Source organism: Scylla paramamosain, chromosome 46 (assembly GCF_035594125.1).
Source record: "Scylla paramamosain isolate STU-SP2022 chromosome 46, ASM3559412v1, whole genome shotgun sequence".
NCBI classification, from domain to species: domain Eukaryota; kingdom Metazoa; phylum Arthropoda; class Malacostraca; order Decapoda; family Portunidae; genus Scylla; species Scylla paramamosain.
Window position 1 is genome coordinate 9,833,358 of NC_087196.1, and position 16,777 is coordinate 9,850,134.

General features: G+C 43.7%; 2 protein-coding genes across 5 annotated transcripts in view; both read left to right on the forward strand.

The window, feature by feature from the left end:
• LOC135094570 (sodium/potassium-transporting ATPase subunit beta-like) overlaps window positions 1-7,049 on the forward strand; it is a 17,698-nt gene extending 10,649 nt beyond the window's left edge. Inside the window, 7 exon segments of the mRNA XM_063994783.1 lie at window positions 2,087-2,233; window positions 3,701-3,732; window positions 3,734-3,821; window positions 4,435-4,616; window positions 4,843-4,962; window positions 5,605-5,767; window positions 6,197-7,049. Coding sequence (XP_063850853.1) covers window positions 2,087-2,233; window positions 3,701-3,732; window positions 3,734-3,821; window positions 4,435-4,616; window positions 4,843-4,962; window positions 5,605-5,767; window positions 6,197-6,300 — 836 coding nt within the window. The 3' untranslated portion in view covers window positions 6,301-7,049.
• Window positions 7,050-7,704: 655 nt separating this feature from the next.
• LOC135094569 (serine/arginine repetitive matrix protein 1-like) lies at window positions 7,705-15,876 on the forward strand. 4 transcript variants are annotated; one of them, XM_063994778.1, is made up of 7 exons: window positions 7,705-7,835; window positions 9,551-10,230; window positions 10,944-11,049; window positions 11,534-11,735; window positions 12,104-12,200; window positions 12,645-12,826; window positions 13,318-15,876. In XM_063994778.1, the coding sequence occupies exons 1-7, from the start codon at window positions 7,787-7,789 to the stop codon at window positions 15,002-15,004; spliced, it is 3,003 nt and encodes a 1,000-aa protein (XP_063850848.1). In that variant the 5' UTR covers window positions 7,705-7,786; the 3' UTR covers window positions 15,005-15,876. The 4 variants fall into 4 exon arrangements, with proteins under 4 accessions (XP_063850848.1, XP_063850852.1, XP_063850850.1 ...); XM_063994782.1 differs by lacking the exon at window positions 7,705-7,835 and adding an exon at window positions 8,569-8,929; XM_063994780.1 differs by lacking the exon at window positions 7,705-7,835 and adding an exon at window positions 8,571-9,005.
• Window positions 15,877-16,777: the final 901 nt, after the last annotated feature.

Here is a 16,777-nt window from a genome sequence, read left to right on the forward strand (position 1 = left end):
TTGTTGTTGTTGTTGTTGTTGCTGGTGGTGGTGGTGGTGCTGGTGGTGGTGGTGGTTTCTCCTCGTCCTCCTCCCCCCACCCTACTACTTTCCGCCGGCATACACTTCCCCGAATTCTCTCTCTCTCTCTCTCTCTCTCTCTCTCTCTCTCTCTCTCTCTCTCTCTCTCTCTCTCTCTCTCTCTCTCTCTCTCTCAGGAAGACGCACATTAATGCTCATAAAGGAGTCTCTCTCTCTCTCTCTCTCTCTCTCTCTCTCTCTCTCTCTCTCTCTCTCTCTCTCTCTCTCTCTCTCTCTCTCTCTCAAAGGGATTTTGCAAGATGTCGTTCTTTTAGCTTTTACAGCTTCTGAAAATGTTGTTATTTTCTTATTTTCAACCCTATTAAACCCACCAGCTTATAATCCATTGTTTATTGTTCATTTGGCGTTATGTTCTTTTTTACTTCATGTTTATTTTTTTATCTATTATTTTTTTTTTTAAGTGAAAGGGTAAAGGAACGTTCACAGTGTTGACATATATTATTTTCTCATATGTGAAGGACATTGACTTTAAAAGACATATTAAAGCAAAATGTCAGAAGGTTCTTTTAAAGCTAACAGACTTACTGCGATGGCCTGGTTCTTATTTTTTGTTGATACCGGCTTTAAAATCTCAACATGACGCCATGGTGGTCGGCTGGGCATAATGACACCATGATCCTGCACGCTGGTTGGCTGGGCTCTATGACCTCATCGTGGTATTGCACTCTGATTGGCTAAGAGGCTTGACGTCATGGAAATCCTTGAATGTGGTTGGCTGAGATGGAGCGGCGGTCGTGGTGGTGGTGGGACAGAAAGCCGGTTTTGGGTGGTATTTTTTGTCACTACCTGGTATTCGAATATAAACCCCAAACATGAATTCCCTTGCCTCAATTTGGACACTGACTGTGCCATGCGTCACTAAATCACCCGCCATGCACGCTGTCCTAGGCTTAACTGGGGAAATTAGACATTACTGCAAGAAATTATGATCTGATTATAGATGCAATGTGAATTCTCAGTGTTGCCATATGAGGATCACTACATTCGGGACATCACAACAGCTGGGTCATTGAGAGAGAGAGAGAGAGAGAGAGAGAGAGAGAGAGAGAGAGAGAGAGAGAGAGAGAGAGAGAGAGATGATTTTGTCTTTGTCAATCTGTGTGTGTGCGTGCGTGTGTGGGTGTGGATGTGTGTGTGTTAAGAATTACTAAGAAGCCTTGTGTATTCCGAGTGATCCCCTTACACAATACCAGAGAGAGAGAGAGAGAGAGAGAGAGAGAGAGAGAGAGAGAGAGAGAGAGCGAGAGATGCCAGCTATAGTACATTAATTAATCTTGTCTCTTGGCATACTACTTTCTCTCTCTCTCTCTCTCTCTCTCTCTCTCTCTCTCTCTCTCTCTCTCTCTCTCTCTCTCTCTCTCTCTCTCTCTCTCTCTCTCCACGTGGCTCAAGGAAGTAGAAAAGGAGAGAGAGAGAGAGAGAGAGAGAGAGAGAGAGAGAGAGAGAGAGAGAGAATCAATATTGCGGCAAACAGCTGAGAGTCGCCCCGCCCCATTTTCCTTGACCCGCGTGTCTCTTTAGAGAGAGAGAGAAGCCGGCCGGTGTAATGCAGAGAAGGAAAGTTTTGGAAGAGAAGATGGAGGAGAGAGAGAGAGAGAGAGAGAGAGAGAGAGAGAGAGAGAGAGAGAGAGAGAGAGAGTAGCTTTACCTTAGTTGGAAGGAAGCCAGTAACAGCATCAGACTCCGACACACACACACACACACACACACACACACACTCAATATTTGTTCCAGAAAATCTCTCTCTCTCTCTCTCTCTCTCTCTCTCTCTCTCTCTCATACAATAGACATTATTATTATTATTATTATTATTATTATTATTATTATTATTGTTGTCATCCTTGTTTTCTTCGTCCTCGTCTTGTTCCTGTTGTTTTCTTATTGTTCTACTACTACTACTACTATTACTACCACCACTATCACTACCACTACCACTACTACAAGACAACCACCACCACCACCACCACCACCACCTTGACTAACCTTGCGTCCTTTCCTCCCGCAGTCAAGATCGGCGTGTTCTACATCATCTTTTACGCCTGCCTGGCCGGATTTTTCGCTGTCATGATGGCCGTGTTCTACCAGACCCTGGATACCAACCATCTTCCTAAGTACACTCCAGGTGACGGCGGCTCCCTCCTGAAGAACCCTGGTGAGTTGGGAGAGGTTGGGTTAGCGTGGGAGAGGTTTGCGATAGGCTGGCAGTGTTTGCGATACGGTGGGTGGAGTTTGAAATAGGATTGGAGGGTTAAGACGCTCAGGGTGAGGTTGGGAGAGAATGGGAAGCTGACAGACGGTTTGGGAGAGGTTTGCGATAGGCTGGCAGTGTTTGGGATACGGTGGGTGGAGTTTGAAATAGGATTGGAGGGTTAAGACGCTCAGGGTGAGGTTGGGAGAGAATGGGAAGCTGACAGACGGCGCGTGGAGTTGGAAATAGGATTGGAGGGTTAAGACGCGCAGGGTGAGGTTGGGAATATTATTTTCACTATATATTCAAGTTGCATCTCCTTCCATAGTTATTAACCGATTTTAATTTTGTTTGTTTATATGGTAAGAGAAACGTAATGCAGAGAACTGTTTGAGAAATAACTGTGTGATAAAATAATAATAATAATAATAATAATAATAATAATAATAATAATAATAATGAAGAAAAGGAAAAAGAAAACTTTTCGATGAATTTGCCAAATTTTATAATGCCTGAAGGAAAAATGTCAGATCATAGAATTGTTTAGAGAATCAAATATTAAAAGGAAATGTTTGTAATGGATAGTATGAACATTTATTTCCACTTTTTCTTATTTAAAAACTCTTGACTTTTTCGAAAAATTAAAATTCATAAAACTGCAAGCAAACTTTACAAAAAAATGAGGGAATTTTAACACGCATGGCCATCTGTCTTATTTAAAAACTATAAACAGATTGGAATAAAATTGTTTGGGGTGATCCTGGCTTCCTGAAGACTGTGACAGAGGCTGGGAGGGCTTTTGAGTTTCTGGAAGAGTGGGAGAGGTTGTGAGAGAGGTAGTGTGTGTGTGTGTGTGTGTGTGTGTGTGTGTGTGTGTGTGTTTCTTCAGCTGTCTGTTTCAATGATGTCTTCTAATTCTCTTCTTCCTTCTCCTCAATTGTCTCTCCATCACATCCTTCTCACCTCTTTTCTCCTCTTCCTCTTCTTCCTATTACCTATTTTAAAGTCTTCCTCCTCCTCCTCCTCCTCCTCCTCCTCCTCCTAACATTGCACAACAGTCATGCCTATCCATTTATTAGCTCTCTCTCTCTCTCTCTCTCTCGTCTCTCTCTCTCTCTCTCTCTCTCTCTCTCTCTCTCTCTCTCTCTCTCTCTCTCTCTCTCTCTCTCTCTCTCTCTCTCTCTCCACAATAGATTAAACTGTTTCTCTTAACCAATCTCCTAAAACTCTCTCTCTCTCTCTCTCTCTCTCTCTCTCTCTCTCTCTCTCTCTCTCTCTCTCTCTCTCTCTCTCTCTCTCTCTCTCTCTCTCTCTCTCTCTCTCTCTCTCTTCCTCTCTCTCTCTCTCTCTCGTCTCTCTCTCTCTCTCTCTCAACTAGCCTGTCTTTCAATCAGTCTTACTCACTCACTCTCTCCCATCTTATCTCGCCAGCCATGGGTTTCCGGCCACTCCCGAGGGCAGAGAAACGTGGAATCGACTCTCATTTGGTACAAGAACGGTGACAACGATGACATCAAGCATTGGGTGGAACAGCTTAACAAATTTATCGAACGTGAGTCTGTGTGTCTGTGTGTCTGTATGTCTGTGTGTGTGTTGAGTATGTGCTTAGGTGAGAATGTGTGTGTTTGTGTGTGTCGAGTCTTTGGTTAAGTGAAATGAAAGTGTGTGTGTGTTTGTGTGTGTGTTGAGTCTCTTTAGGTGGGATTGTTTTTGTTTGTTTGTTTGTTTGTTTGTTTGTTTGTTTGTTTGACTGGGTGGGTTGTTGGTTTGTGTGTGTGTTTGTGTGTTGTGGCTTCCTTCCTGTTGTTGTGTCCTGTGTGTGTCTTGTGTTTGTATTTGTTTGACCAATTTCTTCTCCACAGTTCCCTTTGTTCTTGATATTTAGTGTGAAATTTTCCTTAGTGTGTGATGATCTGCTTGTTTCCTCCTATTGCATCCGTCATCTCCATTTCTTCTTTCTTCTTACTTATTCCATCTTCTCTCCTTTCTTCTTCCTTGTTCTGGCTTCTTTCTTCTTTTCTCCTTTCTTAGTGTTTATTTTCTTTCTCACCACACAGCCACAGCACCACCTATCTCCCAGCTTTTTACCACACGCTACCACACCTCAGTTTAACCACACAAACATGCATAATTCCTCCCTCATTGTGACCCGGCATCTCCTACAGCATATGAGGGCACCAGCGAGGTCATCTCAGGTCAGCACGTCACTTCTTGTTCTGAAGACAAGTTGCCAGGGCCAGAGGAGGTGTGCCGTTTCGAGGACAAATGGCTTTCCGATAAGTGTCAGAAGGCAGAGAGCTGGGGATATAACCGTGAATCACCCTGCATTCTCCTGAAGCTGAACAAGGTGTGTGTGCGTGTGCGTGCGTGTGCGTGTGTGTGTGTGTGTGTTAGTCAATCAATCAGTCAGTCTTTTCATTAGTTATTCAGTCAGTCAATGTATCAAACCTCATTGTGTGTGTGTGTGTGTGTGTGTGTGTGTGTGTGTGTGTGTAAGCCAGCCAGCCAATTAACAAGCCTCTGTCAATCAGTCACCTCACTCTCTCTCTCTTTCTCTCTGTCTGGTGCTACAGATGATCAAGTGGGTGCCTAAGGTGTACGAGAGCTTGGAAGAGCTGCCTGACAACATGCCCCAGAAACTCAAGGACCACATTGAGGCCAAGATGAATGAAAATAATGGCAAAATTCCAAAGGTGAGTCTTTCCTTTACCTAGTCTTTCAGTTTTTTTTCTCTTTATCCCAATTCTTCTGTTCCCTGTTCATCTTTCATTCATCTTTTTTTCTGTGTCTGCTAGCTACTCAATCCTCCTATCCTTGTTCCCTTCTTTTGTTCTCTGTTCTTCCTTGTGTCTTCCTTTTGCTTCTGTTCTCTTTTCTTTATCTGTATCTCTTCTCCCTTTTTCCCCTTCATTTATCTTCCTGTCATTCTTCTACTTGCCTTTTCTTTTTTTGTCCCCTTTCCTCTTTCATTCTGTCTTCCTTTCCTTGTCCATTTCTTCCTTTTTTTGTTCTTCCTAATCTTTCCTTGACTTCTTTCCTTATCTTCTTCATTATCCATTCATTTTCTCTTTGTATATCATTTCCTCTTGTAGTCTGTTCCTCCCAGTCTCCTGTGAGTTATATCCTATTTTTCCTCTTTTCGCTCTTTTCTCCCTTATCTATTTCTTTCCTTGTCATTCCTACCTTGTCAACTTCATTCTTTATATATATTTCCTTATTTTTATTTTTTCCTTATCTTCTTTCCTTCCCTAGTCTGTTCCTTCCTTGTTTCCTTTCCTTTCCTAGTCTGTTCCACATTTATCTTCCTTCCATCCTCTAACAACAGTCTCTCGCAGATGATCTGGGTGTCCTGTGAGGGAGAGAACCCCGCCGACCAGGAATACATCGGCCCCATCCAGTACTCCCCCTGGCAAGGCTTCCCCGCTTACTACTTCCCCTACATGCACACCCCTGGCTACCTCCCCCCCATCGTGGCTGTCCAGTTCAACCAGCCTATGTGTGAGTAGACCTGGCCTGCTGGTGTTTCTGAGTCAAGTTTGTATATGCTTTGGTGGTTTTGTTATTGACTTTGTGCCTCTAAAGTGTGTGTGTGTGTGTGTGTGTGTGTGTGTGTGTGTGTGTGTGTGTACCCTAACATGAAAGCTTCCGTCAGCATTGAATCAAGTGTGTGTTGTGTGTCTTTTGTGTTTTTTTTTTATTATATTTCTGCTTCAAAACAATGATTCACTCCAATGTTCAATATTTTATCTCTTAATGCTGTTTTATTATATTTTCACTGAAGATGTGCGTGGCTAAGCATCCATTGTGTTTCTCAGAAGCCAACACTCTGATCAGCTTTGAGTTACTCCTGCGCTGTGTTTTACTTGTGTGTTGCTGTGTCTCCATTGCGGTGTGTGTTGCTAACAGTTCCTCTCTGTGTCCCTACAGCCAACGTGCTCATCAACATTGAGTGCCGCGCTTGGGCCAAGAACATCGTGCACGACCGCCAGAACCGCCTTGGCCTGGTGCACTTTGAGCTCCTGAAGGACTAGAGCGGTGCAGCGCCGGCGGCCGCCCCTCCGGGCGCCTTCCCCGGGATAAAGTTTTCATATTGAGAATTCATAAATTATTACCTATACCGCTATGAGAGTTGTTTTTAGGTGTGAAGAAATTTTAACTGTGAATAGTCTTGTCAAACTCCTCTTTTGTCATGTATTTTTTTATTATCATTATTGACGGTCCCGACGGAAGCAGACAGTCGCGCGGGAGGCCGGCCGGGGCACGCGTGAGGGGCCCGCCCCGCCCCCCCCCGTGCCCCGTGCCGGGCGGCGGTGCCCCGGCTGGCCGAGGGATCCCAAGCTCCGCGGGACGTCTACGTTAAGGAATTGTTATGAGTATTGTGTAATTTTGTGTAAATTTTGTGAAGTACATGCAGTATATTCCAGCGCCGCGCGGCACGGCGACGGTGCCGTGCGGCAGAGCCACGACACCCACAGCAGTTGTAGTCCGTAGCAATTCCTTTGTCTAGCGTTGTGTAAATAGTCTTGTACGCAGAGAGTATCACTATATTTCATGCAATCAACGAGGGGCGCCCCGACGCCCGTCTGGCTAACCTGCGGCGCCGGCGGTGGTAGCTGTGGAGGGAGGGGGGAGTGAGAGAGAGGGAGGGAGAAGGGTGAGGCGCCGCGGGTCAGCCTGGCGGGGGGGCGGGGTGCTGTCTTGCAAACGTTCATCCACCCTCGGAAAATGTTGTTTTCCGCAGTTGTTCTGGTTTTCAGCAATAAAGATCTTGACAAATTTACTGACGTTTTGTGTCTGTGCCGCAACCTCAGAGTGTGTGATTCACTCACCTACGGTCGTCTGCTGGTCACCCAGCCAGTGTGTGTGTGTGTGTGTGTGTCAGGAGGATGAAGATGTGAATTTGCTAAGAAAGTTTTGAGTGAGACTGAAAATATTAATAAGATATGAAAACCACTGAAGGGAGGGAAAAAATGCCAGGAGAACTAAAGAAACAAATGCTGAGATAGGGAGAGTATGAGGGAGCTTATTATAAAAGTATGAGGGAACTTGTTATAAAAGTGTGTGAGTGAAATTAAAGGTGCTAATAGGAAAGAAGGATTGGAATATAGATGTGAAATAAGTGAAAGAAAATGCGGATAAATACAGGGTACAGGATGAAAAGGAAGGAATGCATGAAAAAAGGGTGTTATTAGGAAGAAATTAATTAAAACACAAGATTTATTGCCCGTCAGATATGAAGCCTAATTTTACAAGACATGATATAGGAGGGTGGCAGAATGAGGTAGCAGAGAAATGAAGCCTAGCAAGGGAGTGTTAGAATGTGACGATTAACGATATGATGGAAAAAAACCAAGGACAAACTTATATAGTAGTAGTAGTAGTAGTAGTAGTTATATTTGTAGCAGCAGTAGTAATAATTATAGCTGTAATAATAGTAGTGGTTATTATTCTTACAGTAGGATAGAGAGAGAGAGAGAGAGAGAGAGAGAGAGTGCGTGTGTCAATGCAGTGTGATTCATGAGTGGATTCCGCGTGGCCGCTGTTCGGAGCAGAAGCAGTCAGGCTAGTAAGTGTGGGAGTGGGAAAGTGAGAGTATGATAGGGTTTGTATGTGAACGGGATGGAGGGAGTGTGTTAAATCCCTCGTTTTGGGTTGATTATACAGTACCGGTAACTAGTGGCTGGCAGGATGAGTGGGTGGATTGATGTCCGGGGAAATACAAAGACGAAACAGGAAACAAATACACAAAATCAGTGCTGACCATATTTATTGCCAGAGACATCGCAAGGTATCCTATACTGATCTGATATAATGATGGAACAATGGTAAAACAAGCAGCGATGACTACACAGGGACAGGTGGAATGGAACGCCTTTTCATCAGCACGGTTGTCTTCCTCTCTGTCACTGTCACTAAGCCATTTGAATCTTTCCCTTAGCCTCCATAGAGTTGTTACTGCAATATAGACTGATTATAACGTAGGAAAAGGAACATAAAATTAAGACTTGTAAGACTCGGGTCCCCCTCACCGCAGCAAGTATTAGGCGCTAAAGCAGTGGTTCTCAAACTTTTTCATGAGCGACCCTATTTGGAACTCCTATTTAGAGGGAGGTGGGGGGAAGATGAACATACATAACAAAAGTAATTTGTAGTTAAAGAAGACTAATTCAATTAAGTAAGTGAAATACACTGAAACACTGAAAGCATGATAATGTTCCTGTGTCCCTGCGACCCTTCAAAATTGATCTCGCAACCCAACTTTGGGTCGTGACCCATAGTTTGAGAACCACTGCGCTAAAGGGAAGGCGTCACAGTGGCCATCTGCTCATTGTTGTCTAATTTTGCGATATATTATTCCTTGTAATTCATTATATTACCAGGATTATTAGTGCGACCTGCGAAGCTACCTGCCATGACCACATGCCCTCCCCCCCATCGGTACCACTGGTCTTTCTCATTATCCCAACATTAGAACGACCCGAACCCCACACTTATAACAATATAATAACAATATCCTTGACACAATAACAAAATTATTAACTAAAGAAAACGTATATTGGAAAAATAAAAGAAGTCAATCCAGAACACAACCTGTATTTAAGTTCAGGGTTGTGTTGACAATTTGAGTCCGAAAGGGAGGGAAAAAGAAGCAAGCGAGAGGTGGGTAGTGCTGAAGAAATAATCTGAAGTGTGAAAAGTGCTGGAAACAGTGAGGAGACTCATGGAGTAGATACAGGTGAGATGTTGAGCATTAGAAGTGTTGCAAATTGGTAAAAAAAAAAAAAAAAGACTAGACAGACGGGAACCTGAGACGCAGGAAACTGTCACCGCTTTGCTCCACCCCACTCACTGACAAGAGCTGACCAGAGGCTGACCTTCATTCTGTATTTTAATGTTAAAATGTGTGTAATTTTAAGGTCATTAATGAATGTTTCAAGTGTTTCACATTTCAGCTGCTTGTCTCCCAACACATCCTGAAGGGTTGTACTTCACTAAGGAGAAAAAAGATTGGGGTTTTCTGGAGTTAACCTTAGAATGCTAATTTTGAGACATTGATCATTTATTTCAAGTCAGAAATGCAATGCTTATTTTAAATTATGATCTGCGCAGTGAAGAGATTGGCAGTGAAATTAAAGAACTGAATGAATCTAAACCTAATCTAATCCTAACCAAACCCTTGGATGGATATGCTAATGTTATAAGGACTTAAGCTTGCAATCTATTCGTGTACACATCCAATAACAACAACAACAGTAATAACCAATTCTCTTCTCCTCACAGGCGCACCACCACACCTTACCACAATGACCGCCCGGCCAGAAGGTGTGGTACATCGCCGCACCTTCCAGAATGCAAATCAGGTGGTGGAACTAACCATCCGAACCATCCCGAAGGCCCTGCCACACACCACCGCACACCGCAGCCCGCCACGCACCACCGCACGTCCCTGCCACACTAGTAATGTCCCTAAATCAGCTGCCAGGGTGAAGAGTCAAGGTGGCCAGGGTGATGCGAAGGCCAAGAGGTCGCAGGTTATGGTGGAGGTCAGGCAGAAGAAAGGTCACATTAAAGGGAGAGAAATGCAGGAGCAGAATATTTCCTTCTCTTCTTCCTCCTCCTCTTCCTCGTCTTCTGTCTCAAGGAAGAGGAAGGAAGAGAGGGTTATAGAGAAATATATTATTCATGCTTCTCCTCCTCATCCTTCACCTCCTCCTCATCCTTCTCCTTCTCCTCCTCCTCATCCTTCACCTCCTCCTTCTTCCTCTCTTCCTCCTCCCTCTAACTCACCTCTTCCTCCTCCTCATCATCATACCTCACAGTCTTCCTCCTCTCCTCCTCCTTCTCCACTTACCAATACTTCACAACACACCTCCCTTCCGCCTCCTGCTCCTCCTGCCCCTCCTGCTGCCTCCTCCCCGCCACCACCCATCACTCCCTCGGCTCACACTCACCCACAGCAGGTAATGTGATTGTGATGTATTTAAGAGTGTTGGGTGCTAAAATATGTAGAGATTAGGATGATAGAGTTGAGATATTGAGGTAGTGTCTTAATTTATCTGTTACGAAAGAGTCTGTAACATTATTGGGTGAACTGTAGAGGTTAAGGAGCATTGTCAACTCTTTCCCTGCTATTTTGGTATATCCTTTCCTTATTAACTAATTCCGAGACATCTTTACTTGTTCTACAGCCTGGGTAGAAATTGCAAAATCTGTTCTTTTATTCTTCTTCTTTCTTGTAGTCGCTTATAAACATTTCATGCATTGCTTCTGGTGCTGTTAATTGTTTTGTATCCCAGTGAAAGGGTTAAAAGTCCTCTAATATAGTATAGGAATCCCAAACTATCATTATAACTTCTGTCTGTTACAAAAGATGGTATGTACAGATTCAAAACTATTATTAAAAGTTCCCTGCTATATAAGATGCCATAACAACATCCAGTGGAGGTTAAAAGTATTATTAAAAGTCTTATATCTGTTAAAAAAAAGAAAAGAAAAACACTATGACAGTATCTATTACAAACTAAAAACTCGTACTGAGAGGAGGAAGCAGGAAAGAAGGAGGAGGAGAAGGAAGAAAAGGAAAAGGGAAGAGGAAAGGTACAGCCAAGAGAGAGAGAGAGACAGAGAGAGGGAAAATAGTATAATTGGTCTTGCTCCTGCATCTTCCCCACAGCGGCAACACAATGCTCGGTTACTGTCGGATGATGCCACACCCTCCCCCTTCGGCAGGAGTGCTCTGGTCTACCTACGCCACCTGAGGGAACTACTGGAAGCAAGAGGTGTGTTCACTGACCCTCGGCTAGGAGTCTGTATGTGTTGATTATTTGTAGCAATATTTTCAGTCTCATGGTGAAGGGATAGGGGTGAACCAGTGTGTGCTGTGGGTCTTGCTGTGCGTGTGTGTGGCCAGCCGTGATGTGCCTAAGCTCCTGGGGTTTAGTAGGGTGGTCCATGAGATTGTCCCTTTCCACCAGGGGCTGACAAGGCTAAGAATGTGTGTGTGTGTGTGTGGTGCCTTGTTTGGGCCTCCCTATGTGAGATTGCTGGCCACTTAAGTTTCTAGGCTGTCATGATATCTGAACAGGACTTAACCAATCTTGCCATATCTCTCCTGTGTTCTTTAATTCAGTGTTTTGCTATGTACTTTTCAACCTCTGTTTTCTTTCTGTGCCCTTTTTTCAACCCCTGTGTCCTTTTTCAATCCCTGTGTCCTTTTCCAACCCCTGTGTCCTTTTTCAACCCCTACCTACCTCTCTCTCACAGGTCTGGGTGAGGGGGAGGAGGGGGCCCTAGTGGGGGTCCTGGAGGCTTATATCTCCGGCCAGGGCTCCAGTGGGGGTGTGGGGGAGGGCCCGTCACCTGCCACCACCACCACCACCACCACTGCCACACCCAGCAATACCAGTGAGGGCAGTGCACCACCGCCGCCGCCACCACCACCACCACCACCGTCAGAGAGTGTCAGGTGAGTGAAATGGTCTTGAAATGTACTGAAGGAATGTGTGAAATGCCGAATGTAGTTATTGTTATTTTATTTGTTGATCTAGGTATATATTTATTTACTCATTTATCTGCTTATTTATGTTGATATACAATTTTTTTTATTATTTATTTTACCTGTGTATATTTGTATTTATTTCTCTATTTATCTATTTATTTAATCATCTGTTTGTTTATCTATCTGTTCATTTATCATGGAATTGCCAGCCTGGTATGTAAATAAACGGACAGATAAATTATTATTATTATTATTATTATTATTATTATTATTATTATTATTATTATTATTACTACTATCATTGGTATTGGTATTAATTGTGTGGGTGACTGCAGGGAGGTGGAGAGGCTGAAGCTGGTGATAGCAGAGCAGGAGAGAGTCATTGGTGATCTGAAGCGTCTTAGTTCACACCTTATTCTGCAGCTGGAACAGGTAAGATGGTGGTGGTGGTGGTGGTGGTAGTGGTGGCATTACTTTCATTCCTTATTTCTTTTTCATTCCTGTTTCATTTTAGAGTCAAATTTCATGTTGTTCTTTTGTCCTTTCCTTTCCTTCCTTGCTTTCTACTATCCCTTCCTTCTTTTTTTTCCTTCTCCATTCCTTCCTTCCTCCCACCTTCTCTTTCTTCTTCCCTCTCTCTCACTTCCTATTCTTTCCTCCCTCCTCTTTCTTGACTCTCCCTAATCTTCCCTCTCTCCTTCTCCTTCCCTTCCTCTTCCTCTTCCTTGATTCTTCCTCCTTATTCTTCCTTCCTTCTTTCCTTCTTTTTCCTTCCCTTCGTCCTCTTCTTTGACTCTCCCAGTTCTTCTCTCCCTCTCTCTCCTTGTCTGTCTTTCTCTCTTCTTTCTTCATCTTACTGACATACTATTCCTGCAGCTGGTTGCAAAGAAGACAGAGGGAGACAGAGAGGAGAGAGAGACAGCCACAGACACGCAGGAGGAGGAAGAGGCAGATAGGCTCAGAAGGAAGACTGGCAGACAGGAAGGAGATAGCAAGGAAGAGGAGGAGGAAACGAAGAGAATGAGACGAGAGAACAAAAAGCTGAGGGAAAAGATTGTGTAAGTTTTTGTATAAGTGTATATGCACACACGCACACACACACACACACACACGAAAGTAAATAAATAGATTGGTAAATGAATGAATAGATAGAATATGATGCTAAAAAATAATTCAATAGCCAAAACAAAAGTTAAGATTAGATGAACTATATACGTATTTCGTTTTTCTAATTTGACATACACACACACAGATAAAAAATAAATAAATAAATACAATAAAATTGAATAAATGCTGAGAAATAATTCAGTAAGGAAGAAAATAAAAAATCTGATCAACTGTATTGTATTTATTTATTTATTTATTTTCTCATCTTTCCCCTTTCTCTGTTTCGTGTTAATTTTTTTTATTTAGTTATTTTTTTTTCCATTATTCACAATTACAAGTTTGGCATTCATGAAAAACCAGACAAACAAAAACAAACAACAATTATTCTTTACTCATGATCAAGTTATTTCACATTTTCTGACAAACCTTCCATTTTCTGCAGGAACTTGGAAATCCAGCTCACCAGAACAAGCCGCTTGCTGGAGATTGAACGGCAGAACAACAACAACAACAACAACAACAAAAACAACAACAGCACAGCCACTCACCCACCCTCACACCCCGACAAGTCCCCCCAGATCAGTCCCCCAACACACACACAACCCCAGCTGCGATCTTTCCTCCCCACCTCCCCTACCAGCCAATCACACACCATTCACACACATCCCAGACAATCAGGACCCACGAATCACGTCCCACCCAACACTGACCAATCACAGGGCACTTCTCGCACCCTCCCTGTACCAGTTAGCCACTTCATTCCACCTCAGAAACTCCAGAAGCCCCAGAAACTCCACATTCACACCCATAGCAGTGAGAGCGAAGCTGATTCTGCGTATGAGAAGACAGGTTCACAGCTTACCTCGAAAACGTCATCTCCTCCACTTTCCGCTGTCCGTCCAGGGGAAGTGCCCTTGAGGAACACTGTCAGAGGTTGCCAGGGGAGTGACAGAGTGGCAGGGGGTGGCAAGGCAGCTCTGGAAGGGAGTATAGGAGTGTTAGAAAGACATAAGGATGATGATATTTCTCTGGTGATGCAAGGAAGAGGAGAAGCAGAGGATGATAAGAGTAGGATGCTGGGAGGAAAGAGTACGAGTGGGAGTGGTAGGAAAGCAGGAATAAGAGGGAAAAATGGATGGAGTAGTAGTAGTAGTAGTGCAAGGAGTGAACGAGAGGTCAGGAGTGATGTGGGAGTGAGAGGAAGGAAGAATGAGAGGAGGAGTAAAGGAGAGAGTGATTCATTGGGAGGAGGAATAGAGAGTTCCAGTAAGAGGGACAGTGAGTTAGGGAGTTGTGTAAGGAGTAGAGGGAGTGAGAGGAGCAGTTTTCTGAGAGGCAAGGAGGAGGAGGAGGGGATGGAAGAGTTGAAGCAGAGAGAAACGTCTAAAATATATCAGGTTAGGAAGAGTGAGTGTCTGTCTGACTCTGTGAGGGATGAACATTCACACCACCTCTCTGGCACCACCCAGCCACACCACACCACCACACAGCACCACCACACTACAGGCAGCCAGCAACCACTGCCACAGACCACCACACAACACCACCACACTATAGGCAGCCAGCAACCACCACAACACACCACCACACAACACCACACCACAATCAGCCACCAACCACAGCTGCACACCACCACACAGCCACGCCACACCACCACACAACTACACCACACCACAATCAGCCACCAACCACTGCCACACACCACACAACACCACCACGCACACACGTCTGATACTTCAAGCAGCTCTCAGTCAAACCGCCGCAGAAGACCCAAGAAAGTGACCCGTGACCCAAACGTCCTGGAGGTCAAACTGAGTGACCCAATGCAGCGCTGGCTCTCTCAGGAAACCGTTGACCTTTCCTCTCTCAGCACGCTAGATGGAGACCTTATAAACACGAGGTCAACACAAGAGAGTTCATTTTTTCAAGGAATTTTGAGTGCCAGGCGAACTGTAACCACAACACCACTTGGAATGTCACAGCCATTGCATTCCGGCACCCCTGTCATGGAGTCAACTAGAGTGCCAGCCAGTTGTGAGAATGGCAGAACGGATTCCAGCTTTGTGGGTATGGAGGCCGGAACTCCGTCGCTGGAGGTGCTGAGAGAAGGTGTGGATTTGCTGGAGTGAGATGGTTCTTTTCAGTCAGGTTCTGTTTGTTCATTTTAGGCTCATTTGTGTCTGTTCCAGTGATTTGATGTATTTTCTGTGTTGTGTTCTATATAGATGTTCCTTCTGTTCCAGTGTCTCATTCTTGTTGTGTTCTGTTTCGTCTTTATTTTCTGTTTATCATTCGTTTTCTTTTCCTAGTGATTTTGTTTATTTTCTGTGTTCTGTTCTGTATATATTCCTTCTGTTCCAGTGTCTCATGTTCTCTGCTATGTTCTGTTGTATGTTATGTTTTCTATCTCATTCATGTTCTGTCTGTTTTGTTCTGTCATTTTCTGTTTTCTGTGCTGTCTCTCACTCTCTCTTTACTCTAGCTGTCTCTATATATATTCTCTGTATTCTGCTGTCTGAGGAAATGTTTGTTCTTTGCAAGGGTGAGGCTGAGATGGTTTGAGAACTAAGCAAGTTACAAACCAAATAATTATTTCCATAACATTTAGAAATATTTTAGTATTTTAACCAATACTATTACCGGTTTTTAATCATAAATGTTCAACCTACTGTAATACTTTTTGTAAGACTTGAGAATTATTGATGTATGTATATTGACTGTATTTTCTGTACTTTTTGCTAGATTTTAGGGAATGTTCTCAGTGTGAAGGGCAGGGGTGAACCAGTGTGTGCTGTGGGCCTTGCTGTGGCTGCCTCAGTATGAAGGAGCAAAGGTGAACCGGTGTGTGCTGTGGGTGTGTGTGGCCAGCTCTGGTGTGCCTAAGTTCGATAGATAACTCTATTTTCTTTACTGTGATTAATTAAAGGAGTGTTGATGTATGTAGATTGACTATTTTTATATAATAACAAACTGGTAATCCAATAAATGTCTTGCATCATAACTTATCCTTTGGCTTCCCAGTTCATTACTTCATGCCAGGAAGGCCACAGTTATTATTGTCATCATCATTTCTATCATCTGAGCATTCTCTCTGTATGACCTTGTCCTCTCATAATTCTTTCCTCATCTGAGTGCTTGATTTACTGCTAATATTAAGAGTACCCACAACTACAAAAATACCAATAGAACAGATGTAGCCAGCTGATCACGGTCTGAAGGACTGGCCAATGACAGGCAGGCGACACACACACACATACAAAGGGAGGAGGCAGTAGACACCTGCCGAAACGATAATTACGACCCTAAGTGTCTTGACACCCCCCTCAACTTTTTCTTCATTAACTTCTGCAACATTCGCGGTCTAAGATCTAATTTTCAATCTGTAGAACACCACCTCTCCTCTTCTAAACCTCATCTTCTTTTCCTTACTGAAACTCAGGTGTCTGAGGCAACTGACGGTAGCCCCTTTTCTGTTCCCTCCTACTTTCTCTATCCTCATTTTCGATCCAAAACTGGATGCTGCGTTTATGTGCGCAATGACTTAACCTGCTCTCGTGCCCACGCTCTTGAATCTTCCGAGTTTTCCACCATGTGGCTAAACTACTATATTTTTTTTTTATTAGATTTTTGTTGCCCTTGGCCAGTGTCCTTCCTACATAAAAAAAAAAACATCATTCACACTCATCAAATAGATTGGGCCTCTTCTCTCACGTCAGTCTGCGTTGCGTTGAGGACCAGAAATATGTTCATTGTAGCATGACTCGCTCTCTTTACTACACGTGGAATGGCAAGATATATGAAAAATTAAATTCCCCATGCATTTACACGCAAACAACATCTTAGTGTGCCAGTATAATGCTAAAACGAACTGCCTTAGGCAGCCACGGGAAGATCTGCCGCGG